Source organism: Verticillium nonalfalfae (assembly GCF_003724135.2).
Source record: "Verticillium nonalfalfae strain VnAa140/NRRL 66861 chromosome Unknown scaffold_95, whole genome shotgun sequence".
Lineage (NCBI taxonomy): Eukaryota > Fungi > Ascomycota > Sordariomycetes > Glomerellales > Plectosphaerellaceae > Verticillium > Verticillium nonalfalfae.
Window position 1 is genome coordinate 53496 of NW_021167320.1, and position 19806 is coordinate 73301.

The 19806-nt window shown below is 56.3% G+C and overlaps 7 protein-coding genes across 7 annotated transcripts; 4 read left to right on the forward strand and 3 right to left on the reverse strand.

The window, feature by feature from the left end:
- Positions 1 to 1528: 1528 nt before the first annotated feature.
- D7B24_009474 (uncharacterized protein) lies at positions 1529 to 2341 on the forward strand (the record flags this gene model as incomplete). The annotated part of the gene is made up of 1 exon (XM_028643547.1): positions 1529 to 2341. One exon carries the CDS (start codon positions 1529 to 1531, stop codon positions 2339 to 2341), a length of 813 nt encoding a protein of 270 aa, XP_028492874.1.
- Positions 2342 to 3531: 1190 nt separating this feature from the next.
- D7B24_009475 (uncharacterized protein) lies at positions 3532 to 5990 on the reverse strand (the record flags this gene model as incomplete). Its single annotated transcript, XM_028643548.1, has 4 exons — positions 3532 to 3678; positions 3739 to 3971; positions 4043 to 4971; positions 5944 to 5990. The coding sequence occupies 4 exons, from the start codon at positions 5988 to 5990 to the stop codon at positions 3532 to 3534; spliced, it is 1356 nt and encodes a 451-aa protein (XP_028492875.1).
- Positions 5991 to 7594: 1604 nt separating this feature from the next.
- On the reverse strand, positions 7595 to 9250 carry D7B24_009476 (uncharacterized protein; the record flags this gene model as incomplete). Its single annotated transcript, XM_028643549.1, has 1 exon — positions 7595 to 9250. One exon carries the CDS (start codon positions 9248 to 9250, stop codon positions 7595 to 7597), a length of 1656 nt encoding a protein of 551 aa, XP_028492876.1.
- Positions 9251 to 10039: 789 nt separating this feature from the next.
- Positions 10040 to 10492, forward strand: D7B24_009477 (uncharacterized protein; the record flags this gene model as incomplete). Its single annotated transcript, XM_028643550.1, has 1 exon — positions 10040 to 10492. One exon carries the CDS (start codon positions 10040 to 10042, stop codon positions 10490 to 10492), a length of 453 nt encoding a protein of 150 aa, XP_028492877.1.
- Positions 10493 to 12467: 1975 nt separating this feature from the next.
- On the forward strand, positions 12468 to 14291 carry D7B24_009478 (uncharacterized protein; the record flags this gene model as incomplete). The annotated part of the gene is made up of 4 exons (XM_028643551.1): positions 12468 to 12530; positions 12592 to 12790; positions 12847 to 13977; positions 14032 to 14291. 4 exons carry the CDS (start codon positions 12468 to 12470, stop codon positions 14289 to 14291), a joined length of 1653 nt encoding a protein of 550 aa, XP_028492878.1.
- Positions 14292 to 16691: 2400 nt separating this feature from the next.
- On the forward strand, positions 16692 to 17699 carry D7B24_009479 (uncharacterized protein; the record flags this gene model as incomplete). The annotated part of the gene is made up of 1 exon (XM_028643552.1): positions 16692 to 17699. The coding sequence occupies one exon, from the start codon at positions 16692 to 16694 to the stop codon at positions 17697 to 17699; it is 1008 nt and encodes a 335-aa protein (XP_028492879.1).
- Positions 17700 to 18163: 464 nt separating this feature from the next.
- On the reverse strand, positions 18164 to 19615 carry D7B24_009480 (uncharacterized protein; the record flags this gene model as incomplete). Its single annotated transcript, XM_028643553.1, has 1 exon — positions 18164 to 19615. One exon carries the CDS (start codon positions 19613 to 19615, stop codon positions 18164 to 18166), a length of 1452 nt encoding a protein of 483 aa, XP_028492880.1.
- Between the last annotated feature and the right edge of the window lie 191 nt (positions 19616 to 19806).

The following is a 19806-nucleotide window of genomic DNA, read 5'->3' on the forward strand; positions in this document are numbered from 1 at the left end:
CTCGACCGGCCTCATTCTGTGTTCCGTGGGACCCAAAAGAGACTCAAGGGCTTCCCAGACTTCGAGTCATCTATCTCGATGATAACGACCGAGCCACAGGCTCACGAAGCATGCTGCGAAGCATATTGGTGGTCGCACAACGTGGTTAGCCTAGAACCTTTCTCAAAGCCGTCCTGCCTCAACTCTCCATAGGCCCATTGTGGTACCCGAGAAACATGCGCTAAACCAACAGCATCTGTACCAGATCTCACCTCACTCCGTCGCCCTTGGATGAGCTGGAGTGGCCCCACCACGTCATCCCTGTCCTTACGACAAGGGGTCCTGGCACTCGCTCCTGATTAGGCACTACATGCGATTACTGATCCGCGTTGGCGCCGAGTGCTGATCTGATGCTGGAGGGTTTCCTCCCGGGGAGGCTCCCGGTTTTTGATTCTGGTGTCCAGTTGCTGCCCCTGTATGCATCGACGTTACCATACCAAATGGACGGATCACTCAGATTTATCGTTCTGAGGTCGTTACCCAAATCAAGCAAGCGCCAAATCTAAGGCTGAGAGGAAAGTGCCAAGTCGAAGAGGCAACAAGGACGTCGCGAAGAATCAGTCGGGTGAATCAATGCTTCTGGTCCCCCTGCCTCAGCCCATCCTTTGTCCCATGTATTTGGGAGAACCTGGCCATCTGCGTGAGATCGCAGCCGCAGGAACGCACCCCAGTAGCATCCAAGCAGTCGATCCAGCAGGCTCGGGAACAGCTGATCTCCTGGAAACAAGGCACGATCCTGTTGCCTTGCGTAGTCCAATCCGGAGCTTCTGTTTCCTCCGCGATATCTCTTCTCTTCTCTACTCTTCGCCCTGGTCATCCTTCCGCAACACACTTTCTACCTAGCATCTCTGATAGATCTCATCTTGCATCTGGACCGACCCGCCACACCGGTCGAAACCCGAGGAACACATCATACTCCCTTGGAGAAATGGCCCAGGCTGCACCCACACTGCTCTCGCTTAGTCCTTACGCAGCCGCGCAGCGTTCCTTTTCCCCCTCCTCAATCCATCTCTCCGACCAGTACATTGTCGCCCTGCTCTTTGCTGCCACGACTGTCTGACTTTGACATTCCACAATCAGCCCATTGGGCTGCCAGCCTTCCGCTCCGGACCTTGCTTTCACTGTGGCACTCCAGAACCACCATCCCGCCGCCCCGTTTCTCTCGACAAGGCCCGACTATCTCTTAGCGTCTCCGATAATTTTCGGGCTCTCTATGAGAAGAATTGGCAGTCTCTTTGACCGGGCGTGTATCGGTGGCGCTGGCCTTTGGTGACGACAGACTTCGGTAGCCGGGCCTCCATCTACATGCAACGGAGCCGCCCCATCACATCGACCCGCGAGACCGGTCCCGCCGAATGCCCCCACCCTTCCCGCTCCCCCCCTGATGCTGCTCTTCTCTCATCGTCCTCTTCGACCCCTTCCATCCCACGCCCATGGTACCTGATTATTTTCCTAAACTTTAAATAAACTCGTCCTTGCGCCCGCTACCATGGACATGAACACGATCAAGCGCGTTATCCACACCGAGCCCTGCTCGCGCCACCACCGAGCCTCCTGTTACGCTCAAGACGTCTCTAACGGTCCTCCCGGGCAACTCGCATCCCTCTGCTATTCCTGCAGGTATTCTAGCCAGTCTGGCAACATCTCTGCCGCCATGGTCTCCATAGCCGTCCAACCGCCGACAGAGACCCAGACCTGCCGGCCCATATATCCACCTGTCGTCGCCCAAACGCATGTCCGCGCCGGCGGCCGCCACAACAACACGCACCTCTTCGCGACAGCAGCACTGCTCGACGACCAAGGGCGAGTACTCGACGGCCAGTTAGGCGGCGCCCTGGTTGCGACAGGCTATGCCGTCGAAGACCGTGGCTCCGGTAGCAGGCAACAGTCTGTTGCCTTTGCTTTTCCGGACCTAGCGCTCACATATGCCGGCGTGTACTCCATCCGTGTAGATGTATATCGCGTCAACTACGATGATGGAGACACGGACAACGCGACCATGATCGAACAAGCCGAGACGGAGCTGTTCTATGGGTTTTCAGAGGCCGTTGCGGTGCAGAGGCCAAGTAAGCTCACCCCGTCCTCCAATTGCATGCACAGTCTGGTAGTCGCTTGTCAACCATGCTCATTCTTCTTACTTAGCATCAGAAGAGAGGTCGTTGCTGCGCAAATTGAGGCAAAGTGGATGCGATATCCCAAGTACGCCGACGTGAGAACTACTCATGCTCGATGGGGTAACGGCCGAAGACAAACTGGGAGAGAGACTTCGCGTAAGCAGCTGAGTATTGTAATGGAACGTTGATGCGTCATGTATGGATAGGTATTTGGTTGATCACATGCCAGGGATCATGGCAAGCAGGCAAAACAAATGGATATAGAGGAGGGGAGCGATCATCGTCAGCGGATGGGCACAACAGGACCCCACGACAGGCGATTTCATCTGGGTTGCCACATAGGCTATCGGCGTTGAGTCATTTACTGTATCAACAGGTGACAATCTTGGTCGGGAACGAGGAAAACGGCGTAGGCACTGCCAGGACAAACTACAGCTTATAGCAATAGCGTTTCTGGAACAATGCAGATCATGTTTCTCCAGGGTACATATTGGAGAGCCAAGAGAGGAATAGATCAACTGTCCCGCATTTCACCTAAACTGTCGCAGTGGGGACTTTCTGACGATGATGCATCTGCTGTTAGAAGCCAGCGGTGCAAGTGTATTGCTGGCCTTCACACCACATCGAATTGCCGTGTGGTCCAGCGTCCATGCATGTCATCATCACACAGAGCACCCCCTCCAAGCTGTTGGGCCATCTACCAACCCGCTCCTATTTCAGCTCTCGTCCCGGAGAATCGGATTTACCCAGTAAATAGCCCTCACACCCTCTCGACCAAGACACCAACCCACCCACAAGTCCCTGTTCCCTGCACAATATCGATTTGGTTTCATTTGCCAGCGCCAAGCTACAACGGCCGATTCGCGCTAGGGACTGAGAGCCGGTCCCGCCGGAGCGGCAGCTGGGTCGCATGTCTCGATACTCCCACCGATGTCCGCTTTCTTTTGCTTCCCGATTGAGTGTCGACATTTTCCTTGACGCCGTTGGCGTTCCCCTTCTCCAGGGGACTAGCTGTGTCTCAGCGGCGAACCGTTTGCTTGTTTTTAAAGTTTTCTGTCATGTCCTTTCCCAAATATCGGGCTCAGCCGCGGACGTGATGGGACCACAGTCCTTGAGACAGGCGGCAAAATTTGCTCGGAACCGTTGACATGCCACATCATTAGACAGCGCGCTTCCCTTGGGAAAAAGATGGTCGAGACCCACTCAATATCTATTCTCAGCCCATGCATACATGCCAAAAAAGAAAGGAAAAAAAGACACCAACAATCTAGATGAACGCCGAATAAAAACCCAAAAATCAGGAGCCAAAGCTCCAGGTCTACTCCTAATGCTACCAGACAACATAGTGACACCTTCAAGACAAGCCCAATAGCTGCCGTCAACCGCGGCGCGCCTCGTACCTGATGGAGAACGCGGCCGTCCCGATCGTGTCGTAGTCGTTGAGATCCTCTACGTCGCCAAAAATACGCAGCACCTTGACATGAAACTTGTAGCGACCGGCCGGGGCATACTTCTCACTTTCGAGCTGGCCATCTTAAGTGAGAAGCACGTTGGTGTGGCGCGTGATCCATCGGAGTGCGGGCACCGCAGTCCCCATGGTCCTGACGTCGAGGAACTCGTACGTGAGCCCTTCATCGTGACTGCCGACGGGAATGACCTCTAGATACGACACACTGGTACCCAGGATGAACTCGAGATTGACGACGGGGGGAGTGTGTGGGGTATGATCGGCTGTGTCCTGCGCAGGAATAGCGAAACTTGCATTGGCGATGGATCGTGTTGGCGTCTGTTCCCTGTAGACGAAACCATTGGCACTTGCTAGCACAAGCGCCTCTCGCATGCTGCCGGCTGTCTTCATGTAGGGGAGGTGCAACACCTTGTCATCATACCGTACTGCGCAATATAGCCAGAGTACACAGGTAAGCGAGTGTTATCGACATGCTGTAGAAGGTCGAGAGACACCGTGGCCTTCTCCTCTATTCCCGCCTTGACAGTGATGACAGGCTTGCTGAAGTGGAGAGTCGCATAATCGTCTGTCAGCTCGTTGGGGAAAGTGTCTGCGCGGCCGGTACCTGCAGCAAAGGTGTAGGCCATGGCGACAGGACGGTGGTCAAGTGTGTAGGTAACTTCTGCATCTCCAATGTTCTCGATGCTGAATAACAACGAGCTGAGGTGCTCCGTATCGTTGAAAGCGAGACTCGACACGCTGAGGATGGTGGTGATGGAAGCAGCCCCGTACGCTTGGATCAAGCCAGCTCCCTGCTGGGGAACGGGTGCGAGTTGGCTGGAAGCCTGCTTTCCATCATTAAAGAATTGAGACTTGGCTGTGGCAGCAAATATATTGGTGAGTTCGACTGGATCAAGATGTCCGCGGATTTCGGTCATCAAAGCAAGAATACCAGACACGAGCGGAGTGGCCATCGATGTGCCACCGAACACGGCGCAGCTCTCCAATGCTCTTGGCCAGAGAAATAGAATATTTCCTCCAGGTGCAGCGAACTGCGGCTTCAGTTCAGCCTCCCACGTGGGACCCCATGATGTGAAGGTGCTGGCAAAGCCTCCAGTTATGGTGTTATTACCATGCTGAAGGACAGTGTCCGACTCGATGGGGTCGGTCACATAAAGGGTCACCTTGGAACCGGCCGCTAGAGCCTGCAACCAATACTCGCCTTCTTCTGCAGGGGTCATGGCCACTGCAAGAATCCGAGCATGAGTCGACGAGACATCCTCGATGCCAAGTGCGTTGTTGTAGAACATGATGTACTTAGCACCCTTGTCGGCAGAATTTGCAGCTTTCTCGTCATACGTGCAAGTTCCGCTGCGAATCAGAACAATGCGGTTGTTCAAATCAGGAGTGTCGGAAGGGGAGGGTCGCAAGCATCATCAAACACCTCGGTGTCAAGGTTCGTCGCGTAAAGGGGAAACTCCACATCAGCCCACGCAGCAGGGGCGCCCTCATGCTAGCTAAAGTCGACCTCGCTATCGTCATCGATGCTGTATGTAGACTCTGTGAGTAGCTGAGGTATGTCTATATTATGAAAAGAAACGACAATCATGGAACCGATGCCATCAGCTGGCCCAGAGGCAAAGAAAAGTCCCGATGCGCCTGAGTTACCCGCCGCAATGACGCAGGGCACTCCTTCCTCAACGATACGCTGCACGATGACAGAATTCTCTTCTTGAGACCAAACCTGATCACCCCCAAGAGAAGGAAAATGATGTCGCTTCCGTCCTTGAATTCCTGGGCGAAAGCTGCAGCTATAGCGTCACCGGGAGCCGTGTCATTGCAGCCGAAGACCTTATAGTATCCCAAAGTTACATCGAGAGCAACACCAGTGAAGCCAGGCGAATTTGCTTAAGCTGCGATGGTGCCAGCGACGTGGGTGCCATGCCCGTCGCAGTCCATGGTTGGCTCCTCAACGTTGTCACCGTCAACATAGTCATGACCGTATGACACGATGCAACCCTTTCCAAAGCAGCCTCCAAGAGCAGAGTGCTTGAAGTCGATCTGCAGCTCGTCAGCTTTCTCCTTATTGTGCCCGGCCCGATGGTTTTGTAGCGTCAAGTACTTACATCAGTATCGATAACCGTGATTTTGAAACCCTTTCATGTGTAACCTGCGTCTCGAAGCATGTCGAACTGTGTCATAAGGTGTGGAGTGAAAGCGTCATGATCACGGCCGCCTTCTTGTGTATCACGCTTCCGACACTTCTGATACTCTTGCCCGCTGTTGCCGGTCCATATGATCGTGTCGTCGGGCCGGCGATACTCTTTTAAGGTGCGGATTGACCTAACACCGGCCATCTTCCCCAGCTCAGTAGCTTTCTCCTCCATCATGTCGAGATCTCTGAAGTGAATCGAAGTGCCGTGAGATAAATTGTAATTCAGACCCCTCCTTCTGATTGCATGCCCCTCATAAGCTTTATGGCCTGCCGCCGTCTCCTTGGATGAACAATTGCAACGTTCAGGCTGTCGTCTACGAATAGCGAGTGTGACGGAGACTAGCCTTTGGCACCACTCCAAGAAAATGTACTTACAACATCATGCTCAAATTCAACAAGGTACGCACCCAGGATTGTTTGCGAGTGGGGGGCAGCGCTCACAACGGTCGAAGCCGCTGCGAGTAGAGAAAGAAAGAAGTTGCTGCGAACCATATGGTATGTGACAAAATGCTAGACTTAAGGTAATAACTAAGGTTTGATCGGTGCCTAACGGCACGGTATACATGTCGAAACCCAGGAGAGCATGATGACTGGGCTCGTGAGAGCCAAGCGTGAAAGAGACTGGGGGTGAGACTTGCAGGATCTGCCACTCTGCCACGACGAAATCGAGGCGCACCGGGTGATTGAGGATGAGCTGGGATAGAGGGTTACCTCAGCCGCGACCCCGAAGGTTCCGGATGCATTCACATGCGGACTTCATTATGCATTACAAGAGCAAGCGGGGGCTCAACTGTTGTCGCATGTCTGCGCCGAGCCTCACATCGAGGCGCTATCATCAGCATTGCGATAAGAATCCTGTGGTGTGGTAAGCGGTGCCAGATACCGTAATAGAGGAGCATGAATCCCTGTATCCAAATGGATGCAACAGGAGACGGCCAGATTTCCAAACCACATCAGGGACGGGTGCTCCCAGTTACCGAGCGTCCACTGGGCTTCCAGGACGGCGGTTGGATGCCAGCAGGGGCAAAAGTATCCTGTCGATTGGCGAGATGGGGAAATTATTGTTGTGACTCTCCCAGAATGGCATCGTCAGTCAATGCCCAGGGCTTGGTCAAGTAAGCTCGAAGGCCCATAGGGCTGCGGCTGGACCTGGATGACCCTGTGGGTATCAAACGAATGCCCAATGCTGGTGAGCCAGCGAAGCTGCCTAGCCGAACTGGGCCAATGCCGGCGTACAATTCTTTTGGTGACGATATGCTGACGGCTCACCCATGACAGTTGGATGCCCAGGCTCCGAGGACTCACCAGCCCCAATCATCGTGTTTCGTTGTCCTGTCCATAAAAGAGGTCCGTGTCGCTTGATCAAGTCGCTCGGCGTCCCAGGGTTTGGGCCAGGGTTTACGTTTTTAAGCTTATTTGGGTGGTTAATTTTATGTGGTGTTGTTGTTGTTCGTCTGCCTAAGACATCTTTCGTGCGAGGAGCTTACTCGACTTGGGTATTATCGACTATGTGAGCTTGCATGGTCTCTGGGGGAGGACCAAATTTGTTTCCGCAGTCTGCGTTGCCTGTCAAGAATTCGCTGGCTCGGCATATGATACAGTTGTAGTACTCGTTATGTCCGTGTACTCAGCAGAGAGTCCGAGCATGCATGAAAATCGAGAAGATGCAGTATGATGCAGGTGATTGTATTATGTCGTAGTATGTTGCCCGCTAGCGAGCCTGTTCTTTAACCTGACGAAGGTCGTTCCTCACTATTCCATGCGATCAACCTCTTTCACTTAGGCGAGCAATTCCCTAGCAACAGCGGGCGAGTTAATGTACGCCATACCCTCCTTGCGGTATGTGTCGTCTTCAAGATGATTTTCTGTAGCATTCAAAACCATGTTGACCGGCTTGTCCAGATCATACCGGGGCCACTTGGGCAAGGCCATGACGTCCGTCGCATTATGGCGACAGGCAGGGTTTGGGTCGAGGTTGTAGACGAATCTCACGTACGCCTGTCCTATTGTGCGGGCCAGCTTGACGTGAGAGTCATACGTGGGCGATGCGCCCAGTAGTCCGGAGATGTTCTGGAAGCTAAAGGCGACATTGTCAAAGTGCTGCACACCATCGACTTCGGCGCGATTCCAGAGTCGCTGGTCGAAGCGGTAGCTGTAAACAGGCTGCGACTCTCCGATGGGTCCAGCATATAGCTCGCACATCTTGCGGCGACCGGAGATCATGACTAGGTCGCCACCGATATCTGCTCCTCGACGCCACTGTGAGCCCCTCGATAAGGCGGGCAGACGGCTGCAGTTGGTGATGGCGTGTGGCGGCGCATCGCAGGGGTCATCGGGATAAAGCTCGAGGAGTTTACGAATGGTTGGAGATGATAGTGAATAGGATCGCCAGCTAGCAAATGCATTCTGGAGGTCCTTTGCCGTCTCGGGTCTCGGCGAGGTCGGCCTGAAGTTGATACCCTCGTCCGTGTTGTGTCCAATAAGCAGCGGGACCTTGACAAAGCTTCCTCCCGGCATCAGCTGGCTTGGGTATCCAGTCAAGAAGTCTCCATCGATGAGCGGGTTCCACACTTGGCTGGGGCGGGCAGCGAAAAGAGCCTCCTGGCTCAGGCCGCGAAGGCACGCCAACTGGTTCGAGGCCGTCCAACACCCGACCGAGCGGGTCAGGTTCTCAACAGGAACGGTATAGTAAGGCAGGTTCTGCACCTGAGCGCCGGTCGGACCGCCACTCTCCATGATTGCGCCCCTGTAGAGGCCATCATCGCGCCCGTCATAACTGAAGAGGTGGTAGGCGATGCTCTGGGCTCCGGCACTTTCACCCCAAATAACAACGCGATCGGGATCACCACCGAATGCGGCGATGTTTTCTTGGATCCAGCGGAGAGCAAGTCGCTGATCGAGAAGACCGGCATTGCTTGAACCTTCAGCCAACAATTGCGGCGTTTGCAGGAAGCCGTACATGTTGAGACGGTAGTTCATGGCGACAGCGATGACAGGTTGACCCATGTCTTGGCTGACCTTGACAATGCCAGACAGGTTGTACTGGGGATCGGCAATGGAGCCAGTGTAGAGGCCACCGCCAAAGATCCAAACGAGTACAGGAAGAGGCTTCTCCTGTTTGCCGGATGGTCGAACGACATTGAGGGTGAGGCAGTCCTCGGACATGTCGAAGTTGCCGCGATACTGCATGCAGCTGTATCCCTGTTTTGTCGCGTCTCGGACATCGGTGAAAGACTCGTTGAGGCTTCGTGGCCAGCGCCATCTCAGATCCCCGATGGGAGGTTGAGCGAAAGGGATGCCCAGGAAAGCATCCTGGTCCCAGGAAGAGAGGTGGGCGCCCTGGTAGGTGCCGTTGACAGTTGTTGCGAGGGGTGCCTGTCCCACAACGGCCTCACAACAGCAGAGGGCCGCCCACAGAAAAGATCGGGCATGCATTCTAAGTCGGCTCAAAAAATCTGCAGGTCGAGAGTGCCAGAGAATCAAGACTAAACAGGCCGGTTGGCAGGTAACGACGGCATACTGCTCATATACCTCGAGCCCTGCCTTGCATTCTCCTTTGGTCCGCCAATTTGATATCGAAGGGTAGGCATCTTGTCTAGCGGTCTATATCGTCCATGTCGAGGTGATTGGAGGAATTTCCCAACGACCGGGGTCTCAATAACACGGAAAGACAGACGATGAAGCAACCCCAGCTAGATGCACTGCGGGGGATTGCCGATCCAGGCCCCGCGTCCGACGGGGGCGGGTCCTGGGGTACGAGGGCTCGACGCTGAGTGGCCGAGTTCGGGCTCAGGAGATAGTCAACTTTAGAAGCCGGACGGAAATATGAAGCCTGGCTGGCTCCCTAACGGATAAACTGAGAGGAGGCCTTCCTGTTTTTGAAGTGGAGTGTTTACAAATGTCGAGGTTGAAGCTGCATTGCACTGAGGGAGGCCATCGACTTTACGGGGGGCTTTGTTCGCTGAGTCAGCGCTGCCCCTTTCAGTTCGGCTCAAGTTCGGCTGGCCATCGGCTGCTGAACAATTGGAGCTCACTCATTTGACGTCAGCCGGGCACGGGCAGAGTAAAGAGATTCTCGCAATTGGCCTTGCAGCGCCTGAAGCTTCCCCAAAGCGAACTACCTGCCCGTACCTCACGCCACGATTCCAACAACCTGCATCACCCCAGCGCCTTCCATCACGATATCCCACCTCCCACTGAACGTCAACCACGCCGAGACTCAACATGATCTGCCGACTCTGCCAACGGGCCCTGGCGCACACGAAGCCCTCGCCGTCCCACATCCTCCGCGCCGCACCCTCGTTCCGCGTTCTCCCCACACTCTCCCAGTCGCAAGTCCTCCGCACCGCCCAAAGACAGCCCGCCCGCCTCGCGCCCCAAGCTCGTCACTACTCCCAAGCCAGTGCTGCCGCTGCCGCGCCGCCGGCACTCGAGAAGCCCGACTACCTCGACGAGGCCGAGGCCTGGATCTGGGACACGCTCGTAGCCGAGTTTGCGCCCCTCGAGCTCAACGTTCGCGACGTCTCCGGCGGATGCGGCTCCATGTACTCAATCGACATCACGTCGGCACACTTCCGCGGCGCCAACATGCTCAAGCAGCAGAGGATGGTGAACAAGGCGCTGGGCGACAAGGTGAAGCAGTGGCACGGCGTGCAGCTGCGGACCAAGGCGCCGTAGGAACCTGATGCTCGGAGATCGGCGGTGGAGAGGATGTACGAAAAGTGTATACTGCGGGGTTGTCTTTGGCTGGGGAACCTGTACAACAGAACATGGAAACGACGCTGCACTGCTGGAGCACAGCTCGGTGCCTGACTAGACATGAGCATAGCATGTGGCAGGCGAGAAGATGGACTGCACTCTGACCAGTTTGCAAGGGTAGAGGCAAATCGGTGAAGAAACGCTGCCAGTGGGGAATTCTTGCGAAGCTACATATAACCGAGAAAAATATGAAAGCTCAATACAAAGCTCCCTCACACATCAAGAATATAAACTGCGGTTTCAAAACGCAAGCCAAGCATCACCACCAACCACCACGAGCTTCGGCGCCCTTTTCCCACCAACCTCAAAAATGAATTCACAATCAAAAGAGCAACCAAAAACATACAACATCAAGGATTCGCTGGTGGTCACCCACCCAACTACTAGTTCGACCCTTACTGGCTTATCTATGGGAGAGCGGACGGGATCCCGAGTTCTCCAGTAGGTATGGTCGTATGTACTGTAACGCGAGGCTGCGCAAACCTATGCCTTGATGTTGGAAGCCATCCCGAGGCTATGTTGAAGGTGGACCCTGTCCGACCCAATCTCTCAAGTCCCAGCATCAAATTGAACACGTCATAGCTGTCTCTGTCAAGAATCGGTCCAGCTTGAGTAAATCAATACTCGCTATTGTTGCATTCACGCACAAGTGGCCCCGAAGCGACAAAGTGGACGCTGGGCATCTCGTCCCTCCGAGGGGAAGACGCCTTGGTTGATATACTGCTTGGCCCTCGTACCAGTGGCGGCAAGTCTCGGCTCACGGCAGTGTCACAGGCAGCACCCATTTTTGGGGGCTAAGGTACGAGCAAAAACGAGAAACATGGCATAATGGGGGTCCAGGAAAAGAGACAAGAAGGACAAAAAAGATAGGCTACATGGCGATGCAGTCTACGGTCGGACAGCAAGCATCTCACTGTACACATTCCCCGCCGAGTACGTCGTACCAGGTCATTGACTGTGGCCGATTCCAAGCGGTGGGTGATGCCCAAAACAGGTCATCCGTGCCCTCTTCCAGCCAATGCGGTGGGTCGCCGTTCCCCGCCCAAAGATGCAAAAGCTGGGGAAGAAGGAACGTTCCGAGCTTCAAGGTCCCGTGCCTGCCACTGACGTTGCGTTGCGTTCTGTTCAAGGCAATGACCCATTGCCAGTCTTTGTGCCCCGCGCGAATCCGCGCCCTGCGCCTTCCGTCTCGGATGTTTCATCGGACCTGCCCGCCGGTCGTATAAGTTGGCCTGGCGCCCTTGGTTGATCGTAATTCTTACTTTCCTTTCCCCCAATCCCCTCCTAACAGGTTCTGGTCCACGTCACGATCTTCGGAAGTCCACCGAAGCGTCACCGAGTCCGTCCGTACAGAACAGTTGGTCCTCTGAGAGAAAGCGGCCTCGTGCCAAGACGTCAGGACATCAAGCCACCAGGCACATGCTTCACTTCCCTCCCTCACACCCCCGCCCGTTCCCTCAACCCCCACACCGCGTTCCGTATCCGTCAGGTGCTGGCTGTCACGGCCCTATCGGACAACTTAGCTATGCCCTTCCGACCACTACCCCGCGGGTCCGTCCTGCGCAGCCTGTCAAGGCCCTCGCCGGCGACCGCTGGGCAGAGTTTCGGCCGAGGATCTATCAAGTGTGCATCAACCTCCGCCACCCGATCGACTTCACGATCTGGATCCCGTCACTTGGCACTTTCCTCCATACCAGCACCCATACAGCGCGGCATCCTTGTAAAGGAGGATAATACCAGGCGTTTGGCGGTCGAGCAGATCAGGAACTATGCCTCGACAGCGCCAGCCGCCATGTACACTGCTTCTTTTGCCTTCTTCGAAGCGCTCTGGGATGCAGGCGTCACACATTGTTTTGTAAACCTAGGCTCCGATCACCCAAGCATCATTGAAGCCATGGTGAAAGGCCAACGCGAGAAAAAGGGCCGGTTCCCGCGCATGATTACCTGTCCCAATGAGGTAGGTCATCTATGCTGCCGCCATTCTAATTAGCGGCGTGTCGCACTAACACGCGGTCAAGATGGTGGCCATGTCCATGGCCGACGGCTACGCCAGGCTGACGGGCAAACCTCAATGCGTTATTGTCCACGTTGACGTCGGGACTCAGGGCCTCGGCGCTGCTGTGCACAACTCTTCCACGGGCCGAGCCCCAGTCTTTGTTTTCGCTGGTCTCTCTCCATTTACATTGGAGGGCGAGCTCCGAGGCAGTCGGACCGAGTGTATGTGCGCCAATTTCCCCTGCAGATAACGTGGGATTGAGGCTGACAATGGCAAGATATCCATTGGATCCAGGATGTGCCCGATCAGAAGCAGATTCTCGCGCAGTACTGTCGCTACTCGGGCGAAGTCAAGACTGGCACCAATGTGAAACAAATGGTGAATCGCGCTCTGCAATTCTCCAAGTCGGATCCTCAAGGGCCGGTATATCTCTGCGGTGCCAGAGAAGTCATGGAGGCTGAAATTGAGCCGTACTCCATCCCACAGGAAGAATGGGATCCCGTTGAGCTCGGCGGCCTGCCGTCAAAGGCCGTGGACAAGATTGCCGAAGCGCTGGCCGGCGCCAAGGAACCGCTAATCATCACTGGCTACGGCGGCAGGGATCACAAGTTCCCCGGCGCACTGGTCGAGCTGGCCAATGCGGTCAAGGGTCTGCGAGTTCTGGACACTGGCGGAAGCGACATGTGTTTCCCTGCAGACCATCCCGCATGGCTCGGCCTCAGGTTTGGATCAGACGAGGCAATCAAGACGGCCGATGTCATACTTGTCCTGAACTGCGACGTGCCTTGGGTCAACACGTTGTGCCACCCGCGCAAAGATGCAAGGATTTTCCACGTTGATGTTGATCCGTTGAAACAGCAAATGCCTGTTTTCTACATCAAGGCCGAGTCGAGGTACCGCGCAGACAGCCTAGCCGCCGTTGGTCAGATCACGGATCAGCTCAAGTCAGACAAATTGGCGTCTCTGCTCAACAGCAAGGAAGCCGAGACCCGTGGCATGCAGTTGCAGGAATCGTACGAGCGACGGCTAGCCACGATTCAGGCAAAGACGAAGCCCTCGGAGGATGGAGAGTTCGGCACTGGCCACCTCTGTCGAGAGCTACGCCGCCTTTGCCCCGACGACACCATTTGGGCGGTCGAAGCGGTGACCAACACTGGCTTTGTGCATGACAACATTCAGCCAGTACATCCTGGGTCGTGGATCAACTGCGGCGGCGGTGGTCTAGGATGGTCCGGCGGAGGAGCGCTGGGCATCAAGCTGGCGAGTGCCGCTGAGAACGGCGGCAGGGGCAAGTTTGTGGTCCAGATTGTGGGCGACGGGACCTTCTTGTTCTCGGTCCCAGGAAGCGTCTACTGGATTGCGAAGCGGTACAACATTCCAATCTTGACCATCGTCTTGAACAACAAAGGTGAGTGCGATAAGGCTAGTGGGAGCCGAGATGCAGGAACTGACGCAGTGACAGGTTGGAACGCACCACGGCGGTCGCTTCTGCTCGTTCATCCCGACGGCGCTGGCGCTAAGGTATCGAATGAGGAGATCAACATTTCCTTTGACCCATCGCCTGACTACGCAGGCATTGCCAAGGCAGCGGCGGGTGGTGACCTGATGGCTGCGAGGGTGGGCCATGCGGAGGAACTCGAGGGCATGTTGAAGAAGGCGATTGAAACGGTTCAGGGAGGACAATCGGCTGTTCTCGACGTCAAGGTTACGAGTGGCTGTTGAGCGAACGAGCAAAAGCCGCAAGAGAGTGATGATTATCACCATGCAAAGAGGGGGTTCGGGCCCAATACTGCCGTACATGGATGCCGTTCACGAAGCGGACACAAAAATGTTTTCTGTTTGCGCCTCTCTGAGTGTGGGCGCCCACATGCATGCCTTGTATATGTGTACAACAGGTACCTTACCGACGGGAACCTGGCGCCGCGCCGTTTCTGACCCATCGTGGAGCCAGCCCGAGGTGCGAGCCACGTCGACTCGCATCCGACGTGTCTAGACCCAGTCTGACAGGCCGTGTTCGAGGGACATCGTGACCTTGTGCGCAAACGACACGAGGAGGGGTAGGTCGAACCCGAGGACCAGGTAACAGCTGCACAACTCGTATCTGCAGTTCAAAGCCCCATCCATCTTGCTCGCTGCTTCTGCCTGTTCGACTGTGTTCGAGACCGGCGGAGTAGGAAAATTGGTCGTGAGCTACGTTTTCGCAAGCTTTCGGGGGGCGGCGAGAGAAACAGCCGCATGGACTCGTCCGAAGTCAGAGGCTTGGTCCCTGTAGGCATGGCATGGCCCCTGTAGGCCTGGCATGGCCCCTGTAGGCCTGTGGTCCTTCTGAACCCTGGTGCCCCGCCATAACGTTCGGTGTCAAGCGACGTGGGCATGGAACAGTGGGAAAGCGCGCCATGGGAGAGGGGCACGTTAGGTACATATTCGGAGCACTGCCGCTGTTCACTTCGGGGGAGTGGGGAGTGGAGAGTGGGGAGGGGGAGGGGAGGGGAGGCTCGTTGGAGCCGTTGGAGCACGAGGAAAACGAGGAAGGTCCAGGCAGGAAGGAGCAAAACGGTCACCGGGCCTTCTTTCCCTGCCAGCACGCCGACGGCACCATTATCTTAGGCTGCTGGGAGGGGAGGCCGGGCAAATCACATTAAATAAGAGATTAGGGCCTCGGTCTTTCCCCTCTTCCATCTGAATCGGGTCTCGTCCTGTTGCTCTTTCTCCTATGAAACCAGCCGGCATCGCCAGCTCTTCCTTCAACGTTCAACCGAGAGGCCCTCAACGATCCATCCCGGCACGGGACTCCGCGGTTCACCTGTCGTCGTAGCGCTCGCTGCCCTGGAGGCACTTTGCCTGCTACCTTTCACAACCCTTAGCCGGTGATCGACAGCATTCGCCACGCCTTTTGTTGTGGTTCCTGCATCTCACCAACCTGCCTTACCTACTGAGCGGCGATACCGAGATGGCGATCAGGCAAACGACCTGATCGGACCACAACGACATTTCGATTTCGATTGACAAGACCGAAAACAGAACGGCGCTCTCTCTCTCTCTCTCTCTCTCTCTCTATCTTCGCAAATCAACATTCTCCGTCCAGCAATCACACGGCTCCTGGTACCACAGCGATCAGAGTAGCCAATCTATCGCAAACTATTGTCACTGGTGCCTGTGGAATGAACAGCCAGGCAGGCGACAACGTTTCGGTTATCAAAGGACCATTATTCGCGTATGCCGCCACCCCGCCCGCTCTCCCACCATACGCCAACCTTCGTCCCCTCACGCGTTTGCTCGGCTTGGTTCGAGACCTCGTCTCTAGGCCTTTTGCCAACGCCTCCCGGCTTGCATCTGCGCGGCACCTCTGCACCTGTGCACCTGGCCTGCAGCGGCGTAACCGTCTGGTGCTGTTCCGCCTACCGCCGTTGCCGATCAGTTCCCATCTGCGCATCTTTGCCACAGGCCCACCATCTTGTATGTGCACCTTGAGTTGAATTGCCTTTTTTCAATGCCTGCCATGAGGGGGCGGAATTGGGGGATCAATACAACCCCGAGAGAACTTGCAGCTGATCGTAGCCCCGCACAAGCTCGCTCGACCCACGGACAGCCGACTTCATTCAAGCCGCGCCCCCCCACCACGCCAGCCCTGGCATGCAAGACGGTCGAGACCAGCCTGCGAGAAGCCTGTAACCGCCGCAAGGACAACCATATACACCAAGAGCTCCACTGACCCGGGCCTTATCTTCTCACTACCACAGCATTTTTAACCACGCCATTGGCCGTTCGCTGCCATAAGAACGGTCCACTTCACACCATTATCCCCGGAAAACGTCGTCGCCTCTTCCTGCTCGTCGCAGCCGACTTTGTCGCCATTGCAGCGTCTGACCTTCTTGCCACGCTGCTCCGAGCCAGCGCATGTCTGAGCCACCCGGAATCCGTTATTGTGAACAACATCCACGCAAACCCAACCGAGGCACGCGCACGAGACCGACAGACAGCAGCCTGGCAAGCCCGAGCCGAGCTTGAGCTTGAGAACATGACCGCTGCCTCCTTCCGTGCCATCATCAACCATATCAACAAGCTTCCTTGGGCTCGTCTTCAGCCGCCAGCAAGCGCACCTGCAGGATAGATCCGCCCAGCATGTCCTCCCACGGTGATGCGGTCCCCGAAGCATCGTGCGACTCTGGTTCGAGCGATGTCCCCGAGCTCCCTCCCCCGCCGAACCCTGCCTCCGATCCCAGTCTTCTGACGGGCGACCACGAGGATGACAATCCACGATCGCCGCCACCGCTACACGATGATATATTCAAAATCTCCCCGAGATCAGCTATGAGGCTGCTTAGTTCGGGCGTCGAGGCTCTAACACGCATAACTGGCGATATTCCGCCTACCCCACCCCCCACGAGTCCGACTCTGCCTCACATGCGAGGTATTCAGTTCGAAAAAGACAGCATCATACGGTCGAATTCGGAGAAGAATCTTCTACGCATGCGCCAGCAGGCCGAGGCTGCTGCCCTTGCGGCTCGTGAAGAGACTTCGGCGCCGCAGCCGATTGACGGTGTTCACCTTCGACCAAGCTCCACTCCATCGCCCCACGGCCAGCAGCAGCATGAGCCGTACATCATAATCGGCGAGAATTCACAGCCATTGAACCTCCAGCACGGCGCCATTACGCGAAAGTTCTACTCCAAAAAACCGCCACCGATCAGCATCGAGGACTATCTTGCTCGATTACACCGGTTTTGCCCCATGAGTACCGCGGTGTACCTGGCTACAAGCCTGTATATTCATCGCCTCGCGGTCGATGAACGAGCGATACCTGTGACACGTAGGAATTGTCACAGGTTAGTTCTCGCGGGATTACGCGTCGCCATGAAGGCGCTCGAAGACCTCAGCTATGCGCACGGCAAGATGGCCAAGGTTGGTGGCGTCAGCGAAGTTGAATTGGCCCGATTGGAAATCAGCTTCTGCTTTCTGGCCAATTTCGAACTCGTTGTCAGAGAGGACGCGTTACAGAAGCACGCCGATGTGCTCCGAGAGGGAACATCGTTCCATGTCCTCCGCCAGGGCGTTCCGACCCTGACGCTCAACCGAAGGCCCAAGGAAAGAATACTCACTGCCGAGGGCAAAGAGAATGAAGCAAAGTAAAGAGAGCCCTGCGAATCACCGTTGACTTCTCACTGGTGCACTTGTCGGTTGTTTGGTAGCCTAAATGGTCGCCGCCATGGCACTCGCTGCATTCTCGCATGAAATGAAATGGCGTTGGCCGCGTGAGGTGGCTTACCAGGTCGGTAGGGGATATCTAGTTTTTTATGCATTTCGATACCCGGCGTTGGGCACATTTGCTTCGATCTCGCGTTGCCAACATCTTGGTAGCCGGCAAACTGTTTGCATAGCATAGCATTGCCTGGGTCATTGTATAGCCAGGTTAGCAATAACATTTGAGGCTTCCGTACATTTTTAGCGACGTAGACGAGATTGGAACGAACGTATGGCAAGCACTATATGGCATGGTAGATTCTATGTGTAGTCTTGGTCCTATGTATATACGGTGTTTGTCGAACCTGTTTATGTCTAGATACACACGAAAAAAATCATCCCGTGCTCAAAGTTCAACCTGACGCTATCGTGATCCCCCGCTGCTGCGCCTCCCGGCACGCAGCCCTGCGTGCTCGCAAATCTTTCTCGAACGCCGCCCGAAACCGTCCCGCAGCTTCAGCGTCCGCCGCGGCCATCTTGACCCTCTGCTCCGCACGACGCGCCTCGCATTGCGGGTCCAAGAAGGCGCTGGATGCGTCCTTGCTCTGCAGCCCGGCATAGAACCCGCGTCCCGCGTCCCGCGTCAGCAGCACGGCGGCCCACGGGTCGTGCTCGGCGCGACACATGACGTCCCACGCCCGACTCGCCTGCAGCAGGACGCGAAAGTTGTCTTCGACGACCTCGGCCACGTCGCAGGCCACGGCGCGGGCGCCGGTGGCGTCGCTGCCCGACACGACGCCATGGGCGCGGACGGCGCGGTTGACGAGGCGGAACAGCGGCGCCGCGAGCAGGCCGTGTGCGAACAGGGACGGGAAGCGGCCCCCGCGCAGGGCCGCTGCGTACTGCGCCTCCTCGTCGCAGCGGGGGCAGAGGGCCGGGGCGGACGGGTGGGCGCCGTCGCCGAGGAACTCGCGCTGCGCGAGGGTCAGTGGCAGGGCGCGCGGGCCGTCGGCGGCCGTCGGCAGAGGGATGGACACGGGCGCGCGGCAGCCGCGGCAGGTCGTGTCGAAGAGGCAGAGGGGGCACTGGGGGCTGCCGAGGGCGGTGCTGGCGGTCATGCAGTTTGCACCCAGGACGTGGCCGCAGTGGAGGAGGATGGCGGGCTCTGTTTCGGGCAAGGAGCTTGCGGGCGGGACGGCGAAGATGTCGAGATTTGCGGAGCAAAAGGTGCAGGCGGGGCCTGGCCTGGCGTGGGACTCTGCGTTGTCGGGGTGCTTGATGCTGTGCCTGATGATCTCGGGCCAGAAGTACGAACAGCGTGCTGCTGGGCCTCCTGTCGTCCTCGGGCTGACCGGTGGGCTGCTTGAACAGCTTGAAGCAAGCTCATCGAAGGGTGGTACAGGCAGGCTTCGGGGAGCTGCTGACTGGAGTCTGTTGAGGGAGCCGTGAGCGCACGTCCAGAGAGGAGCGCCGCATGTTCGGCAGCCGGAGAACTTGGGCTTGTCATCCGAACCGACGTTGCTGTTGGCGTGATGGTCGAGTGGCGGCTCGGTAATGTCAACATTTGGCGACTTTGATACAACAGCGTCGTAATCATCGCTGTGTGGCAGAGCATGCTCGGCGCTACTGGCCATGTTAGCTGCCAAGGAGCGCGACTCTTCACGGCGCCACGAAGAAGCCGGGTTTGGGTTTGTCTCCTGCGGTGACACATAGTCGGGTAGGTCGGGTGTTTGAAGTACTATGCTGACACGAGGTGAATCGACGCGCTGCTTCTTTTGCGATGGCCCCTGGGCTAGAAGCTTAGTATCAGCTCCATCATGAACAGATTCGAGGCGGCGTTTCTTGGATGTGGTGTTTGGTATCATCGGTTGGTTATTAGAGAAGGTTCGGTCTGACACCGAAAGGTTGGTGCCCTTTGAACGGCCCGACCGAAGTTGCATTTTTGATGAGGGGCGGGGAAGCAAAGTAAGGATCTTGACGGTGTGGCAGTTCGAGGTCCCAATTTGAAGTGGTGATTCAGATACGAAGCCAACGCGCTGACGTTGCCGTTTGGGTA